Genomic DNA, 22495 nt, shown 5'->3' with positions numbered 1-22495 from the left:
GGTAACCCGATTTTTTTTCAGGTCGGGTAAAGGGTACGTTTGTTGGGTTTCGGGTATACTCGAATTACCCGAATTATTTTAAATTTTTTTTTTTCGTAGAGCTTGTACTCTGTAGCAGATATTTGATCACGCTTAAACTAACTATCATTATTGTAAAACATGAATATCTTTTATTATGACAATATGACACTAACAATATTAAAAGTAATTGTTTATATATCATCATGTTCTTTAAAACTTAATTGTTTTCTACATTATAGTTTTTATTGCAACTAACAAACTTATTATCTTGACGAAACTTCAGAACATGACAAAACTTATGGCTACAATTATCTTAAACATTTTAAACTTTTAAATTAAGATCTTTAAGTATTTGTTTTTTTAACATCTTATTAGATTAGATTAAGTTGTTAAAAATTATTGACTAAAAAATCTCAATGTTCAAAGCTTGAGTAACTTCTTTTATGCCTCGTTTGTTTATTATATAAACAAAACTAATAAAACACGACGTATTTATTTCATTAAATTTATTTTCAGGTGAAATTCAAAAAAAAAAAATTATTTATTTCGGATAATACCCGAATTACCCAAACCCGACCCGATACATGAATTACCCAAACCCGAATTACCCGAATTTAATTTGGGTCGGATAACGGGTATTTTTTGAACATGAAAAACCCGAATTCCCCTACCCGAAAGCTGAAAAAATTATCCGATCAACGCCCTTTGCATTTCCATCACAACTTTTTCCATCGCCTCAGCAATAAAAAAAGTCCACTCTAATTTTCCCCATTCTGACTTCAGACAAGTACCCAATTCAATCAAAAAATCGACGAATCTCCCACATACATACATCGTCAACGATGGCAGATGAAGAAGAACATCAAGAAACAGAGCTCAGCGATAATCAGAAAATCGACATTGCCAAATGGTTTCTCCTCAATTCTCCCCCCGGTGAAATCCAATACGTCGCCAAAGGTACTGAATATCTCCCTTTTAATCTCAAACATGTACTACAAATTTTCTGTTTTTTTTTTCTCTAATAATTACAGTTTCTTTGGTACAATATCCTTCCTGATTCTTTTCTGTGGGGATTTGTAGATCTAAGATCGGTTTTAAGGGATGACAATGCGTATCAAATGGCGGCTTCAGAGGCATTCCCCTTTTACAACAAAACGCATATTATTTCTCTCCAATTCCCAGATCGAAGTGGCGATGTATGTCTTTTCTATGTTTGTAGTTGATAATTTTTCCGCAAAACCCTCACATTCCATATTGCATCATAAAATAATTCTGAAATCTCCCGTTAAAAAGAAAGAAATCTCTGGTTGACCTAATTCTCATAGTTTACAAGTTATGAACATGATCCAAGATATAAACAACTTGTTGATGATTACATGATAAACCTAATTGAAACAACTCATAGAGAATATGCAACTAAATCTAGAACTCTTCAACATTATGTTTATCAATATCTAATACTCAAGGGTCCATGCATGGAATGAGCTTGAACTTCAATAAATGTTTGAGTTTCAAACTAAAGCAAAAGAATTAACGATGAATGATGAAAATGACCAGAATTTTGCTAATAAAAGTGTTTTGTGATTATAAGTAGAGTGTTGGGGTGGCAACATCATGAAGAAAAGTGCGAGTGAAACTTACTATAGAGAGATTATACTAACAAATGAAGCTGATATACAACTCACTAAAGGCTCTGGACTAGAGTATTAATGATTTTCTCTTAAATCTCAAGAATTCATTGTCCCCAAAAATATAACTTCTTACAAATTGAATAGTACATGACATCTGAAGAAGATCCTTAAACTGTTGTTTTTTGGTGTATAACCAACGTGTCTCATATTTTGCTCAACTAGTTCACATGCATCATGCAGAAAACCTCCTTTATATGGAAATTAAACTTTAGACCTTCCAGCCATGGGCCGTAGTCCCTAACAAGATGATAGCTTGACATTAAAATGTTAATTTGATTTGTCAACAAAATGCACTGAAAGAAAAAAAATCATTTTGTTGATTGCTATTGTTAGTCAAGCCAACTCCTTTAGATGTGCCTCATACTCCTCACTCTAATATTTCTGCCTTGATATTTCTATTACTTAACAGAAAGAAAAGTGTAAGGTAAGACAATTGATAAACAAAAGATAACTAGTTTTTTTCTAACCTATTCGATCCCCATCTTTCTTCTAATGATTATACGGTATATGTGATCTATGGATAGTTATCGTATTCTATAGATTGTTTTGCTCATTTAGCATGGCTGTGTCATAATGTATTGGTTGGAAGTGGGTGGATACTATTAAAATGAAACTACATGGTTTGTGTACGGAAAAGGTTTGATTGGCAGAGGCTATATACTTGGATGTATAGTAAGGATTATGATGAAACGCTTGGTCCACAAGCCAAAAGTCTACCAAAATGACATAAGTTATAACAACCGTCTGGTTTTGGATGAGTCATCTAAGATGTGTCGTCTTGAGTATAGTTTTTTCTGTTTCTCCTAAACCGTAAAAACTTCCGGGATGATAGATCATCACTCACTACTTTTCTTGAGAGAAAATTGTCACAAACAATAATGTTGCTGTTATATGCTGCCAACATACTTATTGTCGGTGATGATTCCAAAAGTAAATTGCTACACTCACTTCTTTAATTCAAATAAAATTCATTCTAAAAATCATGAGTTGTAAGTATTTGAAGTTGTCACATCACCCTACAGAGATCATCTGTTGGCAAAACCACTACCAACAGCTCATACAAACCCTCTTGATGACATGTTTGGTGTGCTTGATATATATATATATATATATATATATATATATATATAATGCTTTGTTCTCGGTCAACAGCACACTAATGTGACGTGGTTATAAGTGTTTGACAGCAACTTGAAGAAAGAAGAAGATATGTGTAAACGAACTCTAATGGGGCTTAAGTAAAACGGAAATACAAGATATGAATTTCCACCACTCTAATCTTTTAAGGAACTATCCACCAGATTAAAGATAAAGGAATCAGAAACCCATCTCTCTAATCTACCAAGGATATTAATTGATCAAGATTGAAGACAAAGGGAACACTTCAAAGTTCAAACCACCAAGATCAAAGGTGTGTAAAGAACATGAAGATTTTGGCAAAATAGAGATAACTCCGAATTCATAATCATCTTAATCTGATTGGTACATGGCTGGAGCCTCTAATATTTAGAGAAAAATCAAATATAGAATCTGGTCAAATTACAAATCTAAAAGATAAAGATTTGTCACAAAAGTTGGCCAATAATCAACAGAATAAGTTTGCAGCAACTTGCACCAAAATAGTAAAATCCAGCAAAAACATCAATCTTTCTTTCAGAATAAGTTTGCAGCAACTTGCACCAAAACATCAATCCTTCTTTCAGAAAAAGTTAGCATCTTCTTTTGGACAAATTTTTTTCGTCTATTTTTAATATTTGATCTTGCCCTCCCTCCCCCTCCTTCAAAATCAAGGCTAAAATGGCTGGAAACTTGACATCATTCTTCTAAGATAATTAATTGCCTATTCACATACATATCATGTACATGTGATGTGATTATGAAAAGCGGATACTTTACGAAAATGACTCCTAGGCCAAGTTTTGAAGCAAGGTAACTCCTTTGTTGAAAATAGGATTTTGCCCAATAGCTTCTCAAAATGTGATATAGTAGGTAAGACGACAACCATTGCTTGACTTGTCCACAACTTCCTGAAAAAAGAATTGTGTTCTAAATTACAGCTTCAAAGTATTCCATTAGTTGAGAGAATCGTTCCTTTAATGTGTGTTTTGATAGTAATATAAGGCTTTTGCACTATTTTCTCCGTTTCACAGCATTATGCACTAGATTCACTTTCACTAATTATGCAAAAAGTTTATTAATAACATGGCAAAATTTCGGTTTCATGCTTTTTTGTTAGTTTGGCTTTTGTTTTTTTTTTGTTGCATTATAACTATTGGGATATTAATAGTTATAACTTCTTGGCTAGCTAACTTCTTGAATGACATTCTTATATTCAATACAAGTTGAAGTTTGTGATCAATGAATAAGGTTTTGGAGATTATGCCCATGCAATGCGATCTGTAATTTGTTTCTAGGCAGAGTTTGATGAGCGGGCAACTAGTGTGAATTGATTTACTTAGCATATACCATTTGTGAATTATTTATTTACAAATAAAAAATAACTTGGTGATGTTATATTTTTGCAGTCATTTAGAGCATAGTATAGCTACTGATGTTGACACTCTGCCAACTCTCACTTTCACTCTGTGTGACACTGTCTTTGCAGGTGCTGGTTTCCTCGTTTAGCGAGATCAGTGAGGCTGAATATCTTGATCCTAGGACTGCACAAGTTGGTAAAATTGACCATGTGAGACAAGTAAGTGCAACATAATATTATCTGTTTGCTGCTAAGTTAGAGTTATTGATGATATGTTTCAAAGTTGGCATTTAAAAAAAGTTAATGCCAAAATATCCAGCAAATTAAGTTGCTCCAGTGTTTTGCATGAAAGCAAATATATTCCGCTTCTCATCAAAACTATAGGTAATTACCTCCTACAACATTGTGTGATTGACTTCAATAATAGTTCGTTTAGTCAAATGCAGAATGATTAAGTGCAAAAAATAGCAACTCAGCCATTCCAAAAAAAATAAGGCTGTCTTTAGTTTGTCAAATGTTTTTGGAAGGATTGGAATTTTTTAAAGGAACTGGGATCTATAGGAATCCGTCAGCCGCTCGGTTGGTAGGAAATGGCATGAAATTAATTATAAAAATCAAATAAATTTTGAATTTTTATTTATATGCAAGTAATTTTCATTTATTGTGCGTGCATATATATATATATATATATATATATATATATATATATATATATATATATATATAATGAGGGTATATTGGTGTTATAATATAGAATATAAAGAATGTAATTGAATTCTTTCCACGCTCCCCAAGAAATGGTGCAATCCATCTAACATGCACCATCGAAACACACCGTAAGGGTGGAGGGAGTCCTTCCCTCTCAACCCACTGCCACATCAGCTTTTCTCCCTCTCTCTTCCATCTTTCCTAACCCACAACACATGGAAATCCTATTTTTCCCAACCCACTCAACCCGCCATATCATTATTTTTAATATATATATATATATATATATATATATATACACACACACACACACACGATATGGTTCTCTCTAATCTTTCTGATACAGACGTAAAGTCTTCTGTTTTCCAGATTTGTTCTCTATTTTTGTAATCTTCCATACCATCACAAATTGGATTGTAATTTTTTCAATTTATAAAGTGATCCATGCATGGATCATGAAAGCCCAAAATGTGGTGGATTATTGATTACTAATGGGCTAGAAGGTGGTTTGGGCTCAATGGTTGGGTTGTGCGTGGTAACCCATGTATTGGATTAGGGTTGCATGAAGGCTAGGACAATGTTTTTAAGGCATCTTTAATGCTAAAAACCGTACTTTTTGTTTCATAAAGCCTCCTAGCCGTTTTTGACACTCTTTGGTGGATTAGGGTTACACTTTAATGCTTCTTATGGCTCCTTAATGGAGCATGGACGTTTTTTTCCTTCTCAAGTGTCTTGGACGTTTTTTTTTTTGTGTTATTTCAATAGTTTCTATTATTTTCATTTACTAGTTTTAACGAGTAGTTGGTTGGTTGGCTTGTAACCACCAACTTTGTAATAAAGGCTTCATATAAAGCCAAGTTTATGCATGGAAAAAGTAATACACGAATTTTTAATCAAAAGAACCTTTGTTCACCTTGCATTATTGTTATAGTTCACTATTTGTCATAGTTGAGACGTGTTCTTGACTTGATACGAATTCAATCCAATAGGTCTTGGATTGTTTTCACCGGTATACAACTTAATAGGTCTTGAGTTGTTACTAATCTATCCATTTCTTTCCATACATTTGTGGTTGTTATTCTAGCTTAATTTACCTAAACACTACCCTACTCACTAAATCAAGCCCATACACGCATCATAAAGATGGCAGAGGCTAGGATTGAGTCAAGGCAGAACTACAATGGTTATGGTTGTGATGCTCCCTGTTGGTGCCAAGATTGGGAGTTTTAAAAATGGGAATTGTGTCCATCCTATTAAATAAAACAGCTAAGAAAGTGTTTGACATGACGAACAATAGCAGCTGTTTCTGGGACTTTCTAACAGAGACTGAAAATCTATTTCTTCTCTTATTATTAAGTGTTGAATTTTTTATTGTTTAAATAATTTTTTCGTAATTTGTCATCGTATACATTTACCTAGTTTATTACTAAAATTTTAAACCAGAAGTGGTTATTACAATTTAAAAGTTAATTTAGATATCTCTTTTCTTGTTTAAAAAAGTTTTTTTGATGGTGATGTTGTCAAAGTCACATTTTAAATTCCAAATCAATTGACAAAAGATACAAACCAAACAGAAAGATAAAAAAGAATGAAATTGAAATTCTTTCCATTTCTGCCAATCAAAGGCGGGATAGGTTGGAATTCCTTCAAATTCCAATTCCCTCGACAGATTCCAGATCCTTCTAAACAATCAGTCGGGTAGCATAAGATTTAGAGTGGTTAGACAGAGGCTATTATCTATTATTGTTAGCATAGTTATATGAAGTCATCAGCTGCTGCCATTAGTATTAGAGTGGAGGGCAGAAACGCAACTCAGTTACTTTCTGCTTAGTTCTTGAAATCAGTTAGTAGCATAAGATTTCCGGAATTTTTGTATTCAGTGAATTCTATTCTTTCATTCTCTCTTAATATGTTTCTGTTTTGGAGAAAATACAAAAAATATTGGTATGAGAGAGAGAGAGAGTTTCTGTATAATTGCAGGCACTATTTATTTAAGAAGTAATTTAATAGATTTACACTGAATCCCTTACTATATTATATCATAGGGTAAAAAAGTAATGCTTCTTTCATCCCAATTATGTGATATATCTCTTATCATCGAAAGCATGATGAATTAAATGATGTATATGTATTGATGCCTAGGGAAAGTAATTTATTTGTTTAGTTTCTTCACTTGCAATATATATGATGACATGCTAAATTGGTTCAGATCTGTACAGATATAAGACCAGCTAAAGATGAGGAACTTCCAACCCCCTACATAGAAGAGTACCGGTAACCCTCCTCCTCTTGTCTAGATAGATATCTGTAACCTTCTTGTCTAGATTTCTTTGAATACGCCTTTCTTTTTGAGTAGTGTAGTGTTGATTGACTCATGAAAATGAATCCACACGATGTTTGTTAGCAGTACAAAATCATTGTCATTGTGCAAAAAAGATGTGTGATGTAACCACCCTAAACCTTGAGTTGAAAAAACATGGTAGAATGTTGTTTTTCAGTATGAGGAAATAGGTTGTTATTTGAAGTGTACATGGTCTCGTAATTCACAGTTCAGTTAGTTACTAGACTTTGACTCAGGTGTGTCGTGTGAACTTGCCTTTTCATTGTTAGTAATAAATCTTTGATTTCCCTACCCTTGTGCTTAGAAACTGTAAAGATCAGTAGTCGACTGACATACTGAAGTAAGTAATAACAAGCAAAGTTTGTTGTTTTGTACAAAATGGTGTTTGTGTTGCAGATGTGCACTGGATGCAGAAGTGTGTAAGTACGTTGCAGAAGCTTACCCAAAAGGTGTCTGCTCGGTTTACTGTATCAGTGGAAAAGATGTGGAAGAACCTGGATCTGATTTTGAACTTGTCGTCTTGATTACAGCTACTCGACTCAGCCCTCAAAACTTTTGGTACATAACACGTATTACCTTATTTCTTCTAATTAATTAAATTCTTTATTCTTGTTTTTTCCCCTTAATTATTGTTTTGATTCTCTTTATCTGGGAAACTAATCTTATATATGTTACTACTTTCATCTTTTACCTTATTATTAGTAATGGAAGTTGGCGCTCAATATGGAACATTGAGTTCATGGATGAATTACAAACTGTGGAAGTAAGAGGAAAAATGCAGGTATCGTTATTCTTTGTCCATAAAAGATAAAATGTTTTTTTTTCCTGAGAAAATAACTGCACACGTGGAGAAATGGAAGGAATAAATAAATGAGGACAAAGTTTGAACTTTATGGGAAAGCTTGATTTTCTTGACTTTCTTTGTTAAGTCATTCTTTCTGCATTAAGTAAAAAAGGAACGTGTACAATACATATAGCTTTCTGATTTATTAAGTCCATTAAGTAAGTTAGAAAGAAACAGTAGCTTAGTGTTATGTTGTGCATGCAAATGCAATGCAGGTGGGTGCTCACTATTTTGAAGAAGGGAATGTCCAGCTAGAAGCACAACATGAATGCAAGGATTCAACTATGTTCCAGGTTGCTATGCCAACTCACCTCACCTGCATGTGGTATTCTTTACCTTGACCTCGGGGTTTAAGTCCATAAAGACCCCTTTCTGGACTAATGGGACAAAAGTTGTCCCATGGAAAAAGATGGGACAAGGGCTCGTCTGTGCAAAAGACTTGAATGCCCTCCTCATCCTCATCAAAGCTTTGTCCAGCTGAAGAACTATATGCTGCTAGTTGTTGTAGGTGATGGTGATTCATTCTTTCTGCATCATCACATAGAATCTGTTAAGTCATTCTTTCTGCATTAAGTAAAAAAGTAATCTAGGTGCGGTGGAACGCAGTACTAAAATGTAGGTAGGACCGTGGGATGCAATGTTATTGAAAGCAGACTAGCAGATGAAGGGTGGGTGGGGTCCATGTATACATAATCTGTTCCTAAACTGCTTTGGGTTCCATCTAATTGTGCTATTAAGTAGCACTTTAGCAGATTAAGTTTTTGGTAAGTGTTGTCTGAATAGATGATGTTTAATATATATTTGGGGGAAATGGAAGCAAAAAACTAAGAGCAAAGGTTAGGACATAATGGAGAAAGCCTTCTTTCTCTGGTTTATAACTTGTACTTTCCGCATTAATTTTTTTATTTTTATTTTTAAGAACAGCGATGAATTTTAGTGGTATAAGTCCAAAGAGTAAAGAAGTAAAGAAGTTAGTTACATAACCAAAACATGAGGCATAGACAATACAATGCCGCCAACAAGTGCTAGTTCCCAAAATATGCAATGAACTTTGAATTATGAAAGAGGCCAGAGCACCAACTTGATGGAAAATACTGGTTGCCAAAAACAACATCTTTCAACAACCTACTTGCTCCATTGCATATTTACCCTTTTGCTTTTCTTTCTGAATTCTGATTTTAAAATTTCACTCACTGATGACCGACTGACCAAATAAGAGATTACAGAAAAGCTGGAAGTTATATAGCGCTTTCATTTGCCTGTCAGTGTCAGTCTATATATAAACATGTTAATGGACCAACTGCATATGTCTTTTTTCTCTTCAGTCAGATCAAATATCCCAAAATGTGATCCCTATGGCAGTGTGTCTTTATTTATACTATACTACTATCTGTGACTGTGATCATTATTAGGCTTGTTTCTTGAAATCCTTCCTGTTAACCTCTGCCCTGCTGTGTGTGTGTGTCTTTACAGTCACCTGACGATTCTTCTTTTTCATTGGCCAACATTATTCGCCACCATGAGACGGAGTATATGAGTTCTCTTGAGGTGGGTGGTCTTCACTTCCTACTTTAGTTACCATTCATTTAACATGATTATTCCTCACATTTCATTTGCTTGCATATTGGCAGACATCTTATTCCAATTTGCCAGATTCCACATTTAAGGTACTCATTAATCTATTCTGTTAGGTATATGATTATTATTTACCATTATTCAAAAACATTGTTGCATTATATTATATATGTTGATGTTGACTTTAGACCCAATTTAAGTGAACTTGGTCCTAGAAAAAATAAATGTATCCTTTTAAGATGAATATATATATATATATATATATATATATATATATATATATATATATATATATATATATATTTCGTATTTGGTAAGGTAGAAGAGGATATAAACATGGTAATTGTACATCCAATCTGTTTGCCGAACGCTGTTACTTTATTAGCTACCAACAATAATAGTCAAAGAAAACAATATATGTGTGTGCTACATGATATAAAAAAACCGCTATACCACACTATTTCAAATCATGGATTGTGACTGCTGTTTAATTTTTTTTTTTTTGTTAACAAGAAGCATGAATAAGCAGTTTTTACTGTGCTGAACATTTGTTAATACTTGTCGTTGGATCTTTTTCTGATGCAAATGGGTATAAGGATAAGGCTAAAGACAAATAGGTAAGTTAATGGTATGTTCAATGGCTCGATTAGGAGTTGGAGGAAGCCTTTGTGGTGCATGGTGGCAGTATTACTAGTGAAAACCCCCCCTTAGAAGCTGTATTATCGGCTTTCCCAACTGAAACTAGTTGAGCTTGTTGGGTTAAGCTGAGAGTCAAATTCAGTTTCTGAATAACACCTATCTGCCTTGGCTCGGAAAATGTTATATTATCATGTTTGCCAATTAAAAATGACATCTCCCACATCCGTTTCTGTTTCATGAGGGGGGGAAGGGTTGATAGGTTTTGTGGTGTTAAAAGGACTGGATGGAGTGTGAGAAATAATAAAATTGTTTGAAGGCAGATCTTCCCTGGTAACAGGAAGCGTACTCGTTTACTTTAAAAAATCTATTCAATTCTAGCATTCTAGTTTTAGTAATTATAGCACGGAAATGGATGATAGGTTGAGTAAAAAGTAAGTTATTATTTGTTGCATTTAAGATTTGTTTCCAAATTGTATGTGACGCAGGATCTGCGTAGGAAGCTTCCAGTTACGCGGACATTATTCCCATGGCACAACACCATGCAGTTTAGCCTGACAAGAGATATCACAAAGGAGCTCGGAATCGAAAAATAGATTGCATCGAGTTTTAGTTGCATGGCATGTTACGTTTGCTTTTGATTTTTGGATCAACTGTGTCTGTTGCTATCATGTCTTTTTCAGAGTGTGACGTTTGCTTGCTATTCATTCAATACTTATCCGTTTCAGTACTTGTATTTGTACTTGTACTTGTCATGTCCTGTGCTGTCCTGTCCTTCCACAAATCAATTTAGTAAAAGAATATATTTTCATGTTTGTTGTGCAAAGTGCCCACTAGTCTTAATGATTTGGTGTTGGTGTTATTTTTTGTTCAATAACTCAGGGTGGTTACGTGGTCTTTTTCTTAGTCTTAGTTTAGTTCTCTGAAAAATTGAAATTGAAGTTAAAAGTTTTGGTCGTCTTATTTAATTTTCGCTATCACTTCAATTCTTTAAAACTCTCGATATAAAATCATTAACTAATGAATTTTTGTCACTGAAAATGATTGATAGAATTCTAATTACTTTTCGAATTTTGTTCCCATTATAATCTTTTTTCTCTGGTTTATTAATACTTTCTACTTTTTTCTGCTTTGATTGGCCCACGCTATTAGTAAATCTTTTTATGTGTTTGAAAACATGCGGTTTGGGTTTTTTGTTGCCTTAAGTTCATTATTAGTCTCATCAATTGTGAAGAATAAAAGGACCAAATATGGATATTCGATCAGGTCTTGTCTTGAGTTCAGCCCAAAAGCTGGTAAAAAATGCAAACCCTTGTAGCTGTAAAGTGTGGTAAACTTTTTACCTGATGCTACTAGATTTCTTCCTCAACAATCAATTCTCTGCCTATGAATTTATGTATTAAGGTATGGTGCCATCGGTAAAGAGAAGAGTAAAAAGAGGGTAAAGAAGATAGAGTAGAGAGAGAAAGAGTCTCAATGCAAACGGTGGAAACATACCGTTGGCATTTTACCCCCGGTAAAAAGGAGGAAGTGGTGCGGTAAGGGTGTTAAGACACCCCACAACCTTATATTCTACACTGGGTTGTGTGTTATATAGAGCTGTAATTTTGAGTGTTGAGGTGTCACGGTGAACATGATCCTTAATCCATATGGAAATTCCTTTAGAAAGTCTATAACTTTCGGAAGAGCAAAATGTGGCTTTGCTTTTGCCGTCTTACAAATCTTTAACAAAATAGGAAATAAAATTAGTTTTAAGAGCAGAGGAGTTTGGAACTTAAATTAGAAAAAAAAACTTTTTCTTATAAAGAATTACCCTTAGAGTATATTGTAACGTCCGTGTTTCTAGGCTAGGCATTAATATTGACATAATGGTCTAGGTTAACATTTGTAACTCATTTAGAAGAAATGAAAAGGAATTATGTGAATATTATGTGAATTATGTGTTTTATGCTTAATTATTAGGGTTTAAATAATTAAGAATAAAAATGAGCGTCTAAAATTAAATTTTAGATAAAGCCGATATCTATTAAGAAACTTGTAGTGGGCGTGACAAGGATTACGGATATATAAAGAATGCCGAAATCCGAGTTATAACGAAGAAGTTATGACCTGTCGAAGTTTCGCAACAAACCGGCACGGTGCCGAATGTCGTAAAAAGTGAGTTTTTGATAAACTACTTTTTAGCCTTAGTAATCTAAACGAAACTCGTAGTATTCGTTAAACCGAGAAGTTCGATAAAAAGAACGCCCAAATCTGACTTCGTATGAGGAAGTTATGATTTTTCGAAGTTTCAGCTTAGCAGTAGACAGCTAAAAACTCGAATTTTAGATCGAGTGATTTTTAGCTGACACGACCTAAACGAGAATCGAAGGTCTCGTCATTAGTAGCACAACGGTAAAAAGTCTGACGAAAACGGACGTCGGATGAAGAAGTTATGAATTTTTAACGGATTTCCTGTCCCGGTCTGTTAAAAATAATAATATAAAAATTAAAGTCAAAATTAGCCGACGAAGTCTAAACGGAAGTTGTAGAGCGTAATTTTACCTACGCGTGCATATAAAGAACGTCAAAAACGGAGCTCGTATGCGAAAGTTATGGATTTTAGAAGTTTTGGCACGAAAAACGAGAAAAAATCCCCAAAACCGAGGAATTTCGCATAGGTGGACTTCGGCCACGTGTTCTCGCCTCGCAGGTGCCACGTGTCCGAAATTCTGATGAGTCACGGAAGTCGTGGAAGCATCCGAGGAGTGACGCGTGTGCAGCCGAGAGTCCGACGCGTGCCAGGTGACTCCTCCATCCGAAGCCGCCTTACCTCCCCCCGACGCGTGTCGCACCAGCTGTCCGAAGCGGTCTAATCAGAAGCCTCCAGCGAGGCCCTCGCATGCGCAGCCATGTGCGAGCCCACGTGCGAGCCTTCCCTGCGAGCCCTCGGATCTGCGATGCGTGGCTTCTTCTCAGCCGTTAGATCAGGAGGCTCGGCCCTATAAATAGGAGGGTGCGAGACCTCCCGGGTAAACTTTGAAAACTTGTCATTTTTAGCCCTTTTTTCAATATTTCTTTCATTTCAACTTCCCTCGAAGCCCCGGTATCAATTATAACCCCCGGAATACGCCACGAAATGCCCGAGAAGCCCGGAAAAATTTATCTTTTCGGTTTCGAAGCCCGACCCTTCGCAGAGCCCGATTTCTCAATAAAACTCCCGGTTTTATTATAAACGATCGTTTTAGGAAACGAATTGCTGCCCGATTTTCATTAAATCAGGTGAGTGTGTAGTTACTTTCACCTTACACATAGATATGAAGTATTTTACATAAAATACGTGCTGTATGAATATTTATTGTTTGTTTATTTGAGTTGGATGTTGAAGGTGTGATTTATACATGTTTTTAAATAATTTAAACTGTATATGTATTTTTATCTACAAAAATGTTGGGTAAAACATGGGTAGATGAAATAATGGGTGTGTGATGAAAGGTGAGTTGGATAAAGGAGATGATCAGTAATATTGATCATGAGTTGAGGGTGAGTGGTGAAATTTGAGAGAATCACTTACCCAAAATGTTGGCCCCCGTCATTCAGCAGAGTAGGGATGACAACCATGGACTATTCTAGATGGTCTGTGGAACACTAGCAGGCCCGTAACCTGTAGGTGTAATGAACTATATGTTCATTTGGAGTACTCTAAAAACCCATTGACATGTATGACAGGGGTGAATACTGTCAATAATACTGTCAATAAATAAGAGCTATGAATTTAGCGCCTGTTGTATAAACCCTGGTGATGGTGTGACCTTGTGTCTATTCCTTAGGATGAATCCTTAGGAAGGAGTGATAGTTGATTCTTAGGGTAAACCCTTAAGAAATAAATAAGATAATGGGGTTGGGGTAATTTGGTTGATTGATTGATGTTTAAGTACAATAAATTTATTTATTGTGGGTTGAAAACCCTATATGCTCACCAGGCTTCCAAGCCTGACCCACTCAGTTTTTTTATATTACAGGTAGTGGACCCTGAGCATAGTCGGATGATGATGATGAGTGATTTATGGATTATAGGCCAGTAGTTATGAATAACTGTTGTAAGGCTTATACTGTCTTGTTTATGCTTTTGATCTGTATCGGAACATGACATCCCGAGGTTTTGATATAAAAGGAAATTATATATTTCTTAAAGAAAGGTTTTGACAAACTTTTATCATGTTTTGTTTTTGGGGACCAATTCCGCAACATCTTTTAAAAAGATTCTCTGATTTTATTTTAAAAAGCATAAATTAAATCGGTCTTTTCTGGCCGAGAAATTAGGGGATGTCACAGTTCGTATCAGAGCATTAGTTTAAGCGAACTAGGAAATTTGTAGGATTTCTAGACTTAAACTTAGAATGCTAAGCGATGATTGTGAGTTGAGTGTGTCTATTATATTTTAGGTAGTACACCTAAATTGACACGAGCACTAGTTTATTTTAGGAAGGATGCCTAAAATGCTTTTATGTGCTAAATGTTTTGTGTTATAGCTATAATGATGCTATTATTTGTTCAGATCTATGGTCTGTTGCTGACCGGATCTGGAAACCTTATGTGTGTAGGATTCTAAGCGTATGATTGCGAGATTAGAACTAACATGTAAACGTTTCGGAGTAATAACGAAGATTTAACGCCTATCAAAAATAAAGATCTAAATTCACCTACAATTGGTGTATAGATCGAAATGGCGAGTACTCAAAGTGGATTCGGAAACGATAATCCACAGCCTGAGCCAATCACGATGGCTGGGGTGCAGGCAATGGTGCGTACGATGTTGGATCAACAGATGGAAGAAACAAAACATTTACTTCAACAAAGTAAGGATGAACTTACTGTGCCAGTACGTCAGGCACTTACTTTGGAGGTAGCTATCTGGGCTGCCAAGTCTGTTGAAGATATGATTAAAGGGAGAGCCGCCAGCAAGGTTGAAGTTGGCGAGAAAAGAAAGTTTGAAAGGACTTCAGGGTCCAACGAGAAAAGAAAATTCTCGAAGTATGGAGGAGGAGAAGGCGAAGCAAAATGGTGCGAGAGGTGCAAAAAGAAGCACTTCGGGAAATATAGCGAAGAGGTGTCCTGCTACAAGTGTGGAAAGACTGGGCATTATGCCAACGAGTGTCCGTCCAACAAGAGGATGTGCTATCGATGTAACGAGGAAGGGCACATTTCGAAAGACTGCCCAAAGAAGAAAGAGGCAGCAATGCCCAATGTTCCACCAAAACCAAAACCAAAGGCATTCCAAATGATCCTTAATGAAGCAGATGGATATATAAGGGATCATGAGTAAGGACCTTATATTCCCAAAACTAAGACATAAAGTAGCAATGTAGTTAGTAACAAGTGGTTTAGCCTATTAGAGGCATAGTATAGGGTAAACTTGAACCTTTGTGTAATCGTTTCAAGGAAATAATATAAACCCTGGTTTTGTCATATGATGAATGGAATGGTTGGTGTAATTCTTGAAGTTGTCCCAATCGTCTAGAATTTCCATCACCAACCAAGTTGAAGCAGAATTGATGATTGAAGATACGTATGGAAGAAGTCCTAGTAGAGTCTAGGAAAATTTTAAAATTAATTGGACACATTTGTATGTGTTAAATTGTTTTGTGATTTTAGGACTTGGGGACTGCGAGACAGTACTTGGGACGAGTATGAGTAGGTGTGAATAGTAGTAGAGATCTATACTACTGGAAGCACAGGACTCACACTTGGATCAGGGAAAGTCACAAGGTTACCAAGAAACTAGTAATTGATTCCGTCTTATTCTAGGCTGTCGTTATCATCGTTTCGGTAATGACTAAGAAGATGATTGTTATTCCGACCTTAGAGGTCATATCGAATCGAGTCCGACTAAGATGAGTTTATTATGTGGTTCAGAGAACCAAGTTCGATGTAGTATTTGACTTAAGCCAGAAGATTGAAGTGAGAAATGATCAAAGCGATCAATAGAAGTATCGCACTCATTGTTAAAGAAGTTGGTAGTTAGAAATGATACATGTTGAACTGTGATTGTATCACATTAGAACATGAAGGAAGGTATAGTTTGCTCCGAAATTTATCCCTAGGAGATCCGAGTCTAAGTAGTGTAGTATACAATGAGAGATCATTAGAACATGACCCATCGGTCTGTTACAATAAACGAAGGAAAATACTTATTCTAAGAAGAAGAAGGAGTCCTCAATAAGGATTTATTTTGTAACTCGAAGGTTACGATTGAAAGTCCTATGGAGATCTGAAGCTTTTTAGGATTAGCTGGATATTATCGCTAATTTATCCAAGGCTTTTCTTCGATCGCGACTCCATTGACAGCTTTGACCCACAAAGGAGCTGTCTATACTTGGAATAAGAAGCATAGGAAGCTTTGAGAAGTCAAAGAAGAAGTTGTGTGAAGCACCGATTCTTTCGTTACCTGAAGGAGTTGATGACTTCACATTTTATAGTAATGCCTTTGGAGTTGGGTTAGGTTGTGTTCTGACCCAAAGGGATAAAATGATAGCGTATGCATCGAGGCAATTGAAAGAGCATGAAAAGAACTACCCCACTCATGGTCTGGAGTTGGCAGTGGTAGTATTCGCCTTAAAGGTATGGAGAAGGAATTGAACATGAGGCAACAACGCTGGCTAAAGTTACTCAAGGACTACGACTGTGAGATACTTTACCACCTTGGTAAAGCAAATGTTGTTGCTAATGCTCTCAGTCGGAAGGTAAATCTTGAAAAGAAAAGGCCAAGAGCATTGAGAATTGAAGTTGTCTCGACAGTTGTGGAAAGTATAAAGAAAGCTCAAGAGGAAGCTATAGAGAGAAATGACCGAAAGGAGGAACGTTTGGGCAAAACGTTGGTGTTTGATACAAACGGTCAAGGACTGAAGGTATTCAAAGATAGGATTTGGGTACCTAAGGCGGGAGGAGTAAGAGGTCTTCTGATGGAAGAAGCTCACAAAACCATGTACTCGATTCATCCCGGCAGTACGAAAATGTATAGGGATCTAAAACCCTATTACTGGTGGCCGACGATGAAGCTCGATGTTGCAAAGTATGTGGCCGAGTGTGTAACTTGTGCTAGGGTTAAGGCACAATATCAGAAACCGTATGGGAGTTTAGAACCTCTGCCTATACCCATGGGCAAATGGGAAGACATCACTATGGATTTTGTGACTAAACTGCCCAGAACAAGGAACAGTCACGACATGATTTAGGTGGTCGTTGATCGCTTCACTAAGAGTGCGCATTTCATAGCAGCCAACGAGAAATGGTCTATGGATAAACTTGCGAATTCTTATGTGAAAGAAATTGTGAGGCTTCATGGTGTTCCGTTAACGATTGTATCCGATCGTAACAGCCGTTTTACCTCAAGGTGTTGGAGGAGTCTGTAAGAGGAATTGGGTACCAAGTTGTGTTTGAATACGGCTTACGATCCGCAAACCGATGGTCAGAGCGAATAAACGATTCAAACGTTGAAGGATATGCTGAGAACCTGTACCCTGGAATTCCAAGGTAACTGGGATGAACATTTGCCTTTAGTAGAATTTTTAAGGGTAATAGTTTCCACTCAAGCATCAAGATGGCACCTTATCACGCTTTGTATGGGGAAAAGTGTTGAATGCCGTCATGGTGACTGGAAGCTGGGGAAAAGCAGCTTATGGGACTTGAAATAGTCCATCAGACTGCTGGAAAGTTGAAAGTGATTAGGGAAAGGATGTTAGCTGCTCAAAAGAGCTATGCTGACAAGAAAAGACAACCGATATCATTCGAAGTTGGAGATTCGGTTTTACTTAAAGTCTCGTCTTGGAAGGGACTTATAAGGTTTGGTAGAAGGGGAAAGTTGAGTCCAAGGTTTATTGGACCATTTAAAGTTCTTCGGAGGATCGGGAATCAAGCTTACAAGCTAGAATTACCGGAAGAACTGGAGGGTATTCATAACACATTTCATGTGTGTTATTTGAGGAAGTTCACGGGAGGTGTGCCCGACATAATTCCCATTTCTGAATTAAGGTTGGATGAGAGCAAGAGGTTAATTGGAGAACCTGAGGCAATCGTTGACCGTAAGACTAAGAAGTTGTAACGTAAGATAGTCGATTTAGTGCTTGTGCGTTGGAAACATATAAATGGGCCAAATCCCACCTGGGAAACGGAGAGTGACATGGTGAGTCGCTACCCGTAGTTGTTTGTCGTTGTGTGATTCCGGGGACGGAATCATCCTAAGGGGAGAGAGTTGTAACGCCCGTGTTTCTAGGATAGACATTAATATTGACATAATGGTCTAGGTTAACCTTTGTAACTCATTTAGAAGAAATGAAAAGGAATTATGTGAATATTATGTGAATTATGTGTTTTATGCTTAATTATTAGGGTTTAAATAATTAAGAATAAAAATGAGCGTCTAAAATTAAATTTTAGATAAAGCCGATATCTATTAAGAAACTTGTAGTGGGCGTGACAAGGATTACGGATATATAAAGAATGCCGAAATCCGAGTTATAACGAAGAAGTTATGACCTGTCGAAGTTTCGCAACAAACCGGCACGGTGCCGAATGTCGTAAAAAGTGAGTTTTGATAAACTACTTTTTAGCCTTAGTAATCTAAACGAAACTCGTAGTATTCGTTAAACCGAGAAGTTCGATAAAAAGAACGCCCAAATCTGACTTCGTATGAGGAAGTTATGATTTTTCGAAGTTTCAGCTTAGCAGTAGACAGCTAAAAACTCGAATTTTAGATCGAGTGATTTTTAGCTGACACGACCTAAACGAGAATCGAAGGTCTCGTCATTAGTAGCACAACGGTAAAAAGTCTGACGAAAACGGACGTCGGATGAAGAAGTTATGAATTTTTAACGGATTTCCTGTCCCGGTCTGTTAAAAATAATAATATAAAAATTAAAGTCAAAATTAGCCGACGAAGTCTAAACGGAAGTTGTAGAGCGTAATTTTACCTACGCGTGCATATAAAGAACGTCAAAAACGGAGCTCGTATGCGAAAGTTATGGATTTTAGAAGTTTTGGCACGAAAAACGAGAAAAAATCCCCAAAACCGAGGAATTTCGCATAGGTGGACTTCGGCCACGTGTCCTCGCCTCGCAGGTGCCACGTGTCCGAAATTCTGATGAGTCACGGAAGTTGTGGAAGCATCCGAGGAGTGACGCGTGTGCAGCCGAGAGTCCGACGCGTGCCAGGTGACTCCTCCATCCGAAGCCGCCTTACCTCGCCCCGACGCGTGTCGCACCAGCTGTCCGAAGCGGTCCAATCAGAAGCCTCCAGCGAGGCCCTCGCATGCGCAACCATGTGCGAGCCCACGTGCGAGCCTTCCCTGCGAGCCCTCGGATCTGCGATGCGTGGCTTCTTCTCAGCCGTTGGATCAGGAGGCTCGGCCCTATAAATAGGAGGGTGCGAGACCTCCCGGGTAAACTTTGAAAACTTGTCATTTTTAGCCCTTTTTTCAATATTTCTTTCATTTCAACTTCCCTCAAAGCCCCGGTATCAATTATAACCCCTGGAATACGCCACGAAGTGCCCGAGAAGCCCGTAAAAATTTATCTTTTCGGTTTCGAAGCCCGACCCTTCGCAGAGCCCGGTTTCTTAATAAAACTCCCGGTTTTATTAGAAACGATCGTTTTAGGAAACGAATTGCTGCCCGATTTTCATTAAATCAGGTGAGTGTGTAGTTACTTTCACCTTACACATAGATATGAAGTATTTTACATAAAATACGTGCTGTGTGAATATTTATTGTTTGTTTATTTCAGTTGGATGTTGAAGGTGTGATTTATACATGTTTTTAAATAATTTAAACTGTATATGTATTTTTATCTACAAAAATGTTAGGTAAAACATGGGTAGATGAAATAATGGGTGTGTGATGAAAGGTGAGTTGGATAAAGGAGATGATCAGTAATATTGATCATGAGTTGAGGGTGAGTGGTGAAATTTGAGAGAATCACTTACCCAAAATGTTGGCCCCCGTCATTCAGCAGAGTAGGGATGACAACCATGGACTATTCTAGATGGTCTGTGGAACACTAGCAGGCCCGCAACCTGTAGGTGTAATGAACTATATGTTCATTTGGAGTACTCTAAAAACCCATTGACATGTATGACAGGGGTGAATACTGTCAATAATACTGTCAATAAATAAGAGCTATGAATTTAGCCCCTGTTGTATAAACCCTAGTGATGGTGTGACCTTGTGTCTATTCCTTAGGATGAATCCTTAGGAAGGAGTGATAGTTGATTCTTAGGGTAAACCCTTAAGAAATAAATAAGATAATGGGGTTGGGGTAATTTGGTTGATTGATTGATGTTTAAGTACAATAAATTTATTTATTGTGGGTTGAAAACCCTATATGCTCACCAGGCTTCCAAGCCTGACCCACTCAGTTTTTTTATATTACAGGTAGTGGACCCCGAGCATAGTCGGATGATGATGATGAGTGATTTATGGATTATAGGCCAGTAGTTATGAATAACTGTTGTAAGGCTTATAATGTCTTGTTTATGCTTTTGATCTGTATCGGAACATGACATCCCGAGGTTTTGATATAAAAGGAAATTATATATTTCTTAAAGAAAGGTTTTGACAAACTTTTATCATGTTTTGTTTTTGGGGACCAATTCCACAACATCTTTTAAAAAGATTCTCTGATTTTATTTTAAAAAGCATAAATTAAATCGGTCTTTTCTGGCCGAGAAATTAGGGGATGTCACATATATTGTTGGATCTTGGTCACAATTATAAACAATAAACACCAATAATCAATCATCCACCAAAATAGAACCCCTCTATCACCATCGCTCCTCAAATTCAACTCTCAGTGAATCCAATCACCAAGCAAGAAAGAAAAACAAATAAATGTATGTGTATATTCTTCCTTTTGATTGACAATATAAGAAAGTTAGAGAATATTTCTCCCCTTTTATTAGTAGACAAAAAATCACCAAAGAGAAATTAGTCCACTTTTGTTTTTTGTTTGTTTTTTTAAACTAAATGCACAGGAGTTTTCATTTTTTATAACAATAATTATTAATGTTATTATCTTATAACTACATAAATTTCTAGATCAGTTCTAATTCAAATAATTACACATTAACCCCTCATCATTATTAGCTTCTAACTAATTCACCATCTCTTGACTAGTCGTCCAAAAGATGTTATTGCTAGTTAGAGTTGATTTATGTTTTGTGTGTAACACAGTAGGCTTATACAATGTAATAGTGACACTAACTTGTAGTGTCATTATGGTTTTGCATCTCTCAGTGCATTACCTGCATAGGTATGCCATCTCATGACAAATACTGTACCTAAAACTAGAAGGTATAACACAATCCTAGTAAGTGATGTAGTATCCATTTGTAACAATTAGCAATTTTAGGTCAAAGTTCGTCGGCAGAACCATCGTGAATCCCTATTGTATTAAGACCTAATGTATGTAATTCAGTGTTAATAAAGTATATTAAATATATAATACTCATAATCACTTTCAGAATGCTTCAAACTGCTCAACAAACTGTCTATCACTAAGGATCGAAACAAAAATCACAAAAATTGATACTATTTGTGACGCTAAAAATAAATTCTTGCATCGAGTATACCTAGGACTAATTTATGACCAAATTTGGATTGATTATACTCTCAGGACTTTGTAGATATAAAGAACATAAAAAACAGAGGTCATATGCAGAAGTTACGTTCGTTTTAAGAAACCAAATCAGTATAATACTGGTTTTCTTAATAAACGAAAACCGAATTAATCTGTTGAGGTACTTGCACATATCATATGGGAATTCCGAGAACGTTTTTGAACTCATACGTCTAATATTTGATTTCATAATCATATTTTTTTAACCCATAAATTTATCAATGTCGCGAAAACTGTCAAATCAAGACGAATTAGAAGCGAAACTTTAAACGTCTTTTACCGGAGTTCTACATATCAGATTTAGGTTCCGTCTGAGTTTTTGGAATCATCATACCCGAGACTATCATTCGCCACCCTTGAAAAAATTATTGGATGTTGGGAATTTGGCACATGAATCGAGAAAGGCATTTTGTGACATTTTTTATGTCACAAGTGTGACATTACTTTGTTTGTACCTTTAATCCTACACCTAGACTAAATGATCAACCATACAACTCCCATGCACTCATTCTTTCTTCTACTCCCACATTTTCTATAACACACTGTTTTGGGACA

The 22495-nt window shown here is 36.3% G+C and overlaps 1 protein-coding gene across 1 annotated transcript; it reads left to right on the top strand.

Annotated features, from left to right (window-relative positions):
* The first annotated feature begins 767 nt into the window (after nucleotides 1-767).
* On the top strand, nucleotides 768-11103 carry CPA (Subunits of heterodimeric actin filament capping protein Capz superfamily). Its single transcript, XM_079059834.1, has 10 exons — nucleotides 768-978; nucleotides 1102-1217; nucleotides 4318-4407; nucleotides 7106-7170; nucleotides 7634-7795; nucleotides 7940-8018; nucleotides 8297-8374; nucleotides 9555-9629; nucleotides 9713-9748; nucleotides 10781-11103. The coding sequence occupies exons 1-10, from the start codon at nucleotides 864-866 to the stop codon at nucleotides 10886-10888; spliced, it is 924 nt and encodes a 307-aa protein (XP_078915960.1). The 5' UTR covers nucleotides 768-863; the 3' UTR covers nucleotides 10889-11103.
* The last annotated feature ends 11392 nt before the right edge of the window (nucleotides 11104-22495 follow it).

Source organism: Lactuca virosa, chromosome 7 (genome assembly GCF_052849685.1).
Source record: "Lactuca virosa cultivar CGN04683 chromosome 7, Lactuca_virosa_CGN04683_v6, whole genome shotgun sequence".
Lineage (NCBI taxonomy): Eukaryota > Viridiplantae > Streptophyta > Magnoliopsida > Asterales > Asteraceae > Lactuca > Lactuca virosa.
Note: the sequence above shows the minus strand (reverse complement) of the source record. Positions and strands in the feature narration are given on the sequence as shown.